Source organism: Onychostruthus taczanowskii, unplaced genomic scaffold, assembly GCF_017590055.1.
Source record: "Onychostruthus taczanowskii isolate IOZ18803 unplaced genomic scaffold, ASM1759005v1 scaffold37, whole genome shotgun sequence".
NCBI lineage: Eukaryota > Metazoa > Chordata > Aves > Passeriformes > Passeridae > Onychostruthus > Onychostruthus taczanowskii.
The window spans coordinates 5,369,805-5,380,180 of NW_024501126.1; the positions used below are offsets into that span (position 1 = coordinate 5,369,805).

The 10,376-nt window shown below is 39.7% G+C and overlaps 1 protein-coding gene across 1 annotated transcript in view; it reads left to right on the forward strand.

Moving 5' to 3' along the window:
- Positions 1-6,917, forward strand: part of ADCY2 (adenylate cyclase 2) — a 206,987-nt gene extending 200,070 nt beyond the window's left edge. Inside the window, exons 24-25 of the mRNA XM_041411780.1 lie at positions 3,443-3,567; positions 4,090-6,917. Coding sequence (XP_041267714.1) covers positions 3,443-3,567; positions 4,090-4,242 — 278 coding nt within the window. The 3' untranslated portion in view covers positions 4,243-6,917. The remainder of the gene's footprint in view (positions 1-3,442; positions 3,568-4,089) is intronic.
- The last annotated feature ends 3,459 nt before the right edge of the window (positions 6,918-10,376 follow it).

Sequence of the window (10,376 nt, forward strand, 5' to 3'; positions counted from 1 at the left end):
TCTCAAGTCTATTTCACAGTGCCACCCACTGGCAAAACTTGCTGTCTTCTGACTTGAAACGAGATTCTTAGGGCACTCCTTTGCCGGTATGTTTTGTCCTCCTTGCTAGAGCTAAAAATGACAAAGCAAATCAGAAGTATGCTTCCTTCTCAGAGTGTTACAGAACTTGTTGGTTCTGGCCATAGCTGACATTGCACATACCAGCAGCTTCCGTACAGACAGAAAGCTGTTGGGTGCTGGGGCTACATCTGCAGACTGCTTAAAGCAGTACTGGGTCCTTTCAAGTGGGGACCATGAAGCAAAACAAAACACTTACTTTGGATTTTTACTAATCTTTCTAAAGATTAAAGAGAACCCAGACTCCTTTGCTTCTTGAAATGAAAAATATTTTAACTCTAAAAAGAAACACAGGCCTCAAGGCGGCATTTGTGCCACCATAATGCAACACAGGCACCACTGAGATCTTCATTTTCACATCACTTCTCCACTTCCCAACGCCTGATGATGAAAGCCTCAGATATCCATAGTAATTACAGCCACAGAAACATTTTAACAACTACTTCTGACCCAGTCCCCACTCTAAGGATTTGTACCCAAACTGCCCTTTGTAAAAGCCTCCCTTGGCCAGCATCTAAGTGTGAAATTTTTTCAACTCATTAGAGGTCTCATTTTTCATAATCTCCTGTGAGTGACTGAAATGCTAGTGTGACTTAGAAGGCACACACTGCTGTGATCTTGTCAGATAAGGGAGGGGAGCATCTAGATAATATTTTAGGCATTCCTCCCCTTCTGCAAATTGAGATGCTTGATATATGAGACAAGCTCAGATATACTTTTGCAGCAAGTTTTGCACAGGTATTGCTTTCTTTCAGAAGAGAGGCTGGTGTGTTATTTTCCATATAACTTGATGCTGGAACATTTGTAATTTGGTTCCTGGTTTTGGGTGAGGCTAGGCCATGAGCCCAGGCTGTAGGATACTTCAGAATGAGGGATTCTCTGTCATTCCTGCTGAACAGTGTTGCATTTCATAGAATGATTAAATATTGCTTTGGATATGAGAGAAAGAGGTTAGAGGATCCACCTGTAGTGAGATTACTACTCTTCCAGCCATGCCCCAAAAACATTGATGTGCATCATGCAAAAAAGATGGAACACCAGCAGGAATGAGAGCAGCATACCCCACAATGCTTGGGTGGCCAGAACACATTCCTAAGATATACTGGTAGAAGTTTCCTCGAAGGAGGAGGGATCTGAAGGTGACTCCTGAGCCCCTGAGGTATTTCTCAAGCCATCAACACCGGTGGTTCAAGAAGGAGGTAAAAAATAAAAGTCCCTTCCTGCCAATTGTATTTTGTAGGAAAGTCCTACTGCACTGCCCCAGTTTCTGGACCATGGCCACACACATCTTTTCAATATTCCCTGCTAACCAGATTGGGCTACCCAGCAGATGGCTTTTGTGGATTCCAGTCTTAGTTCCCTACTGTTTTCTACAAGTTGTATGTCATGAAGTAGAAAAACCCATCAGTTGTTAATGCAAAGTGTTGCAAGGTCCAAGTCCCTTTATGCATAGAACCCTGAGCACTTAGAAAAATATATATGTACTATGTTTAATAATTCACATGTTCCGTGGGGTGGAGACAGGGACAATACACACACCTCCAAGCTCCATGCAAAAACAGTCTCTTTTATTGTTGACAGCCTCCTTATATAGGGAGTTCAAGATTCCTGGGTCTAGAGAGGTCATTGGTCTGATCCTCCCACAGCCCAGCTCCTGACCCACAGCCCAGGATGGAACGTGATAGCTGAAGTTCCCTGTCTATCAACCCAGGGCCCAGTTTACAGAACCGAGCTGGGTTTCTTATTAATCAGTACAAGCCAGTTTGTACAGTAACATATATCAGGTTCCATTTGTTATCTTGTAGTGTTTTCATATTTTCCCAATTTAACTTCTACAGTCACGTTTTCCAGGATTTCCAAGTGGGCCGATAGTGCTGTTTCTAGCCTGCGCTGCCATGCTACATACCAGATGAGCCAGCTCTGAGATCCCTCTCCATCCTACAATCACATTTTCATTTGACTGCATGGATATATCCGTAATGATGGTTTCTGTCAAGGAACTAACAGAAATCAGTCATGATCCATTGAGATAACTTTATAAATCCAAATAACTCACTTGTTCAGGGTTTATTTCTCACTAGGCCTAACTTGGCCTTCCTCCTCATCAGAATGTGCAGTTACAATTGTAATACATTTGATGCTGGTTATCAATAGTATGTTGGATTTTACCTCCTGGTTTCTTTCCCTACTAGCAAAGTAAAACTCATTCCCTTTACAGACATAATATAGGTTACAAACTGACTGCAAGATAAAAAATGCCCAGAGTCTAATGAGGGACTATATTGTTCTATCATATTGTTCTACTCTGTGCTTAATCAAAATATTTGAATACATATATTTACATTGCAGATCTTTGGGACAATTGTATGGTCAATCCAGCCTTCAGAACAAGGCTTCAAATCCTTTCAGTTCATTCACTTTAGTTTATTCTACATTTAAGAAGCAAAAAATACTATAAAAGTGACTTGATTGGGCCATCAACTTTGCAGAGGAGAGGACCTTTTTACTACAAGTAGAAATTAGACGAAATTCTTGTATATCTCTTTTCTCAGAAGGTGCTGCTCACCCACAGTGTGGTTCCATGCTACATAATAAAGGCAGCAGCAGGTTATTATTAGGGTGCCAGTGGTTGAAAATAGCAAGTTACTCAGGATGGGAGGGAGCTGTAAAACTAAAATTAGATGAACTGACTTTTGGCATTTTTATAAGTAACATTCTTCTGCCATAAGTGGTTGATAAAATCATGATGAATGACTATTTGCTGCTGTACTCACTATACAGTGAGGGCCAAATGCTGCATTCGTTGACTTGCTATATGCCAGATGCACTGTGTGCCCTTGTTTGGTGGATCTTCACAGAATCACAGAATCAGTTAAGTTTGAAAAGACTTCTGAGATCATCAAGTCTGACCTGTGACTGAAGATCCCCATGTCAACCAGACCATGGTACCAAATGCCACGTCCAGTCTTTTCTTTAACACCTCTGGGGACAATAACTCCACCACCTTCCTGGGCAGCCCATTCCAATGTCTAGTCACGCTTGAATGTGAAGCAATTCCTCCTAATGATCACCTAAATCTCCCCTGGCACAGCTCGAGACTGTCATACTGTCATTTGTTGCCTGGGAGAAGAGACCAACCCCCACCTACCTACAGCCTCTCTTCAGATACCTGTAGGGAGCAATAAGGTTTCCCTGAGCTTCCTTTTCTCAAGGCTAAACAACCCCAGCTACCTCACAGTCTCCTCATAGGACTTGTGCTACAGGGCCTTCACCAGCTTTGTTGCCTTTCTCTTCATTGCTAATGTTAAGTTCTGATGCTTTCCAGGTATAAACCATGGACCTGTAATAGCTGGAGTAATTGGAGCTCAAAAACCACAATATGATATATGGGGCAACACAGTAAATGTGGCCAGCAGGATGGACAGCACTGGTGTCTTAGATAAAATACAGGTAAGCCTTGATTTTGTGCTAGTGGGCTTCTACCTAAAGAATGGCCTAAAGTTTTTTCACAGACAGTTATGTGAGAAACTGGCAACAGCAGCTCCAAAAGGTGATGTTAACCATTACCTTACCATCACTTCACCTTTTACACGGCCTTAGTAGTTGTAGAATGGTGGGGAAGCTTGGGTCTACTCAAGGGAAAATAAGCTCCTGAAGATGAGGAAAGTGCTATGTGAGGAAGGGTATTGTCCCTAGTTCCATTTATCTATCTACAAGCTCTCTGCTGGCAACCCTGGGTATAGATGTGGTTACACCAAATTTGATTCTTGATGTAAGCAATTAGAATGGGCATCCAGCAACAGACTGCTTGAAACCTTAGGTGTTAAACCTCACCTGAGACCCTTAAAGGCCTTATGAGCATTACAGCAAACCCCTTAAAAATGAAGAGAACATTATGTTATCTTCACACTCTGGAAGAAGGTTCTGCTGTGCTTTGTTATCAACACTGGCTGTATTACTGTATTGTTGCAGGTTACAGAGGAGACAAACAACGTCCTGCAAACACTGGGGTACATGAGCACCTGCAGAGGAATAATAAATGTAAAAGGAAAAGGAGAACTGAAGACATACTTTGTACATACAGAAATGACAAGATCCCTTTCACAAGGGAATGTGGCATCTTGAAGATGCTTGTATGTGTCATCAATACCATATTTTCAGGAAAGTATCACGCACTTTTTAACTACATTTTGGCCCTTAACATGCGTGCTATTTTCTGGTATGTGGCACTTATTTTAATATGGCTGCAGAATAGTCCCATGAGCCATCATTTTGCACCTTGATATTTCTATGTTCAAGGACAGTTGTGATGTACGCTATAGGACTGGAAGATTGTACTGCTACTTGCACTGTTATTCAAAGACAAGAAAAGAAGGAATAGGAGTCAAAAGAAGGTAATGCATCCTGAAAGGACTAAAGAGAAGTGTTAGTGACAAATGCGGGGAAAAAGGCAATAAAGCTAGGGGTGCATACTATTTTCTAATGCATGGTGTTTTCGGGAAAATACAGTCGCTCCCCAATAGCATCCACTAATCTGGTATTAAAGTATACAGTATTGTAAATAAGTTTACTTTGTCCACACATGATTTGGATGTGATCACCAGTTGCATCTCATAGCCAGGGACACGTTGGGTGGTTTGCTGGCATTCTTTCTGAAGAGAGAGCTAACAATGCTGGAATAGTTTTGTACAAACGTGTCAAATGTTTTGAAGCTATTGTCTTTTGTAAGGTTAATTCATTAAAAGTTTATATGTACTTTGTCTTACTGTTGCTGCCTCTTAGTTTTGCTTCCTTCCTTGGCTTCTGTCACTCTAAAGCTGCGTGTTTTCTGCTGCTGCCACTGCTTTTTATTCAGCAGTTAGATGTTGAGGCAGGCTATGGCCAGCTATCTCAACAGCCTTGGTCAATAATATCTGCTAGACTTGCTATTGCCTTTCAGAAACTAAATCACCTCTACTGTCTTCAGTCATGGGTGGCATCCTAGGCACTTTGCAGTCACTTACTACCTAGGTGATACAGAAGACTGACCTCAAATCCATAAACACAAGCAAAGTGGGTTATACTGAAAACAGTAGCAGTGCTGCTACTTAACACCTGGCCCTCAGTGCTTAAACAGTAACAAGGAGAAGCTGTTCAAAAGAAGAAAAAGTTCTGTTTTGCACTTTGACAATCTCTTTTGCCCTTGCATCCCTTTCATTTAACCTTCACAATGGTGGATTCTGTGGGATATTTAAAGTAATAATCTCATTTATCAATAAAGTAATAATTTAATTTATACTCACTAGGACATGAGTATGAGTAAAATGCTATTTTGTGGATATTTGAGATTATTTTAAATCCCTTTGAATTAAAAATTATCACACTTGCAGAGTTTCATAGATGAGCCAGGTGAAAGACAGTAAAAGTAGGTAATTTTACTGTCTATGCTCCTTTGAAGTACAGATAGTAACAATTAAGTCTTGTGTTGTTGGAATCAATTATTTTAGTCATAGCATTCCAACAAGAAAATAATACTATTTACAAAATAGCATATAATTACAATTTTTTTTCTGAGTCATACCGTATCAACATGGAAGTCAACTTATGCACTGTTACCTCTAGCATGTTATTGAAATGCAAAAGGTATTCAGACTGCTCATTCATGAAACATACATATACATTTGTATAGCACTGGTATCCTTTCTAAGTTCTCAAAATTGTCGGTCACAAATACATGGCATCAGTCCAGTCTCACTGAATGTGGCACAGTTTACTCACAGCAGCCATCTGCCCACTAGTGAAGTGGAATGACAGTAGATTTCAAGTGCCTAATTTGCTGTAAAACAGACAATCTGAATTTTGATCCCCTTAAGTAAGTCCAAAAGCAAAATGTAAGTTATTTCACTTACGTTTGACATAACGCACTTAATTTTTCATCCAGTCCTGGAGACTTTTAAACGGTAATTTTCAAGACAGGTGCTCAGTCTAATAAAATCTCATGAAAAAATATTTTTGCTGTCTTTATGATTTCTTCCTTTTCATTAATAAGTTAAGATAAATGGTTTCCAGTGGAATTAAAGACTTTCCAAATAGCTCACGTGGCCACAAACCCAATGTCCCAGTCATTGGTTAGCTGTCAGTTAGCTATGTCACATAAGACTTCTCCTAAATCCCTCCTCACCACTTACTATAAATTTGCCCTAGGAACACTGAAATAAGTTATTGATCTCCTTCTTAGCATTGAATGTATTCTGGGCCTTTAAAATCACTGTGGTATTACCACAGGTCAACGCAATAATTTCTCACTGTGGATGAAAACCCTTATGTAAAGCTGATTCTATTATATTGTCATATATATGTGCAGCCTGTGCATTCAGGATTTTGCTTTCATTTGTATTCTTGCTCATCATTAACAAACCTTGTACCTAACTCCATAGCCTTGTTTCTATGATTTTTATAAAAGTTAAACTTACTATTTCTGTAAGCTGTGAAATGTTAAAACATCTGAACGTTGGGGAGCTGACTAGTCCAATGAAATATATGAAAGAAAGGTGTATTATGTGCCCTCCAAGAGCATGTTGAAAATGCCCATGTTCAAAGCACTCATATTTCACTGGTGTTCTTCTCTCATTTTGTAATTGCATTTAGATTCTTGCAGCCAAATCCTGCTAAAGTACAAGAAAGTGGGCAAAAGATACACGTATCTTTGCCCAGACAAAGAAAGGTGCATACCATCCTCTCTAGCCTTCAGTTGCTGAGTATTACTATCTTTCTAGTGCTGAGAAGCTATTTGTATTTAATAAATACCTCTTGTCTTCCAATGCATTTTACATCTACTGTTTATATTGACTCATTTTTCCGCTATCTAGTTACACTTAAGAAAAGAACTTTATTTCCTCCTCCTGCAGCAATTTCAGCCTCAATAACTGGATATAACACTACTCATGTATCAGTCCATAACCTGAAAAACTTTACGATAATGATGGAAATTAGTATTTGACATTCCACATATTCCACATCACAGTAAGAGTCATAAGTTCTGCAACTTCCCTGTTGGTGACATAATTCACAGCTCCTTAGTGAACCACGGAGTGGGACTTCCAAAAGTACAATGCAAATGCATTTCACACTGTGAGCCAGCAGCCAGAAGATCAATGTAAGAGTGATTCACTGTGGTCTGGGAAAAAGAGAATCAAAGGGGAACACCTGGTAAGCCTGCTGGAATTCTTTTTCAAAGTCAGTGCTTTGCTCCAATTTATGGAGGGCTACTGAAGGACAGGAAGAAAGATAAGACTTGCAGATGTTTTTATAAACTATGGAAATAGTTTGTATTACCTGTAAATTATTGCTATTTTGCTGCTGTTTCTAAAGAGTACTATATGTGCTATATGAATAGACATTTATGCTATATGAAAAGCATTTTTCATTTTCTTATATTCATATATGCTTCCTCCGTTTTATAAAATATCTACAAATCTTCCCTTTTTCCACTGAGACACAGGTAGTTCAGTCTGCTTGTCTCTAAAGTGATGTGAGGGAAGAGCTGTTGCAAGTCTTTCCTGTTTTGTTTCTAGAACCTCATACTGGGATAAATAATAAGCTATGTTTTCGAGAAGCTTTATATAGCAGAAGATGTACTGTTAGATGATATTATTATCTTGTACTTTAATACAGAGTTTTACTTCTTGTTGTGATTATATATGAACATACACTGATTTTTAATTTTCAGATAGCAGATTCTAGGTGTAGATAGTACCCTTCACGACTTTTTACAGGTGAATACCAAACAATTTTAAGTCTAGAGATTTCTTGGTTTATTCTTCATTTTTTGTCTAAATTAGTGGAGTGATTCTGAGAAAATGTAGAATGAGATGTATGTGCCTTAAATAAAATATGTAACTAAAAGATAATTTTTTGTTCTTTGAAGTAATTCAGATTTGTGTGGATTTGTCAAAAGTGGTATATAAATCAACTATCACTAGTTCAACCTAAAGCTTGCTACATATTAATTTTAAGCATTTTCAAATTTAGAAGCAGGAATTATTCAGGTCACTGTAATTTTTGACATGTCAAATGCATGATAAGGGCATTTTATTAATGTTTGCAGCTATGAAGATATGAACCCCTTTATGTTATAGGATGCCCTGTTTAAAACAAAGATTGTGCCAAGAATTGTTAGAAAGTTTTTGGATGGAGAATTTTTCAAATCTATTTGTAGCTATTGAGATGCTCTTCATGAAAATTTCAGTTTTGACAGGAAAAAAATGCATGTGAAGTATTTCTAAAGGTTGATATTTCTGGGATAGAATTTTTCATGTTTGATTCCAAAAAAGCATTACAAATAGCAATTTTTATGAAAGTTATGTCACCTCATGTATAAAAATGTATACTACTTTACTTACCAAGAGAGTTATTGAACAGAATATTGATCTGAATTGGAGCAGTTATCAGTCAGCTATATTGGCTTGTGTGGCAAAGTTTTGCTAGCAAGGAGAAGGGGAGAGGGCTGCAGGGGTGGTCTCCATGAGAAGCTGCCAGAAACTTCCCCCATTTCCAACAGAGCCAATGCCAGACAACTCCAAGACCAACCCACCATTGGCCAAATTGAGCCCATCAACAACAGCTTGGAATAACATATTTAAGAAGAAATAAAAAATACAGCAGAAACAGCAGCTGAAGAGAGGGAACATCTCTGGAAATACAGGAGCAGCAAGGAAGGACGAGAAGATGTTCCAGGCAGTGGAGCAGAAATTCCCCTGCAGCCTGTGGTGCAAACCATCATCAGGCAGCTGTGTCCCTGCAGCCCTTGGAGGTCCATGGTGCAGCAGAGATCCATCCACCTGCTGCCTACGGACAACCCCACACTGTACCAGGTGGATGTCCCAAAGAGGCTGTGACTCCATGGGAAATCTATGCTGGAGGAGGCTCCTGACAGGACCCGTGAGCCTATGGAGAGAGAAGCCAGTGCTATAGCAGGTTTGCTGACAGGACTTGTGACCCCATGGGGAGCCTGCACTGGAGCAGCCTGTTCAGGAGGACTGAACCACAAGACAGGGATCCACGCTGGAGGATTCATGACAATCTACAGACTTGTGAGAAGGATTCACATGGGAGAAGTTCTTGGAGAAGTGTCTCCTGTGGGATGGATGCAATGCTCCTGAAGAGCCTTCCCGTTTGAGATGGGCATTCAGTCAGTAATTAGGATCTAGAAGAAACAAGCACTTCTGTGAAACAACTGGCTTGACCCAAAGCTATGGAAGTAGAAGGGGGACAGGTTTTGAGCCATTTTTGTTTCAGCCTCTTTTAAGGGCCATTGAATGAAACATAGTTGGCAAAGACTGTCTCCCCTTCATGGCTCAGCTGAAGGTCAGGGCCACATGGCAAACTGATACATGTTGAGGTCAAAGAGCTAGGACAGGAGACGGCTTGCTAAGCCTTAATTTGACAGCAGGCTGTCATCTCGGCTCCAAGTGACATAAGGCTAAAACAAGTACCTCAGCTTGTAGTAAGAAAACAGCTACTATTTTTTTTCTGTGTATCAATGCCCTGTCCAGTCCAGTTACATATCACCTTGTCACCTGTCCTCTTGTGTCCATCCTGTCTCCCTTCCCCGTTGTCTCTCTTGAGTCTCCTTTCCCTGCCTCCATTATTATTTGTTTAATATTCCTTTTAGGAAGTTTTTTCAGAGTTATTCTGCAAAACAGTTTGACATTTCAGATCAGTGACCCTGCCTTTGAGACATGCTATTGCTATAAAAGTACACACCAACATCTTCAAAACTCAGACACCTTAGCAGTGGAACCTGAGGAGGTATTATTACTCTCCAAAAGGGCAGGCAATTGAACTTCTCATCCTTAAGACACCAAATTTAAAGCAACTTTTAACACTTTGGTCTCTTAGCTCAGCTGAGTTTGAATGCATAGTTTTCACCATATAGACTAAATTTGCTCCATTGTTTACATGTTCATATAGAAGTTACTAAGGAGAGACACTGACCTTCCATGCTATTTCAGAACACAAACATACACTTAAGACTAGCATATTAATAAAGTCTGGTGGCAACTGGGACAAACCTCCCTGGGCAGTCATATCCTGCTTCTGGGGAGTCTGCAAAAGGTGATTAGGAAGAAAAGCCTTTGTAAGTTTAAAATAATTCTAAAAGGATTTATACCTTCACTGGGAAGGAAAAATTAAGTGAAAAGCATCCTTTTTAATTGTTTCAAATTGGGGGGGGTGAGGTTGGTATGGAAAATCTGTAACAAGCACTTAGCAATATTTGT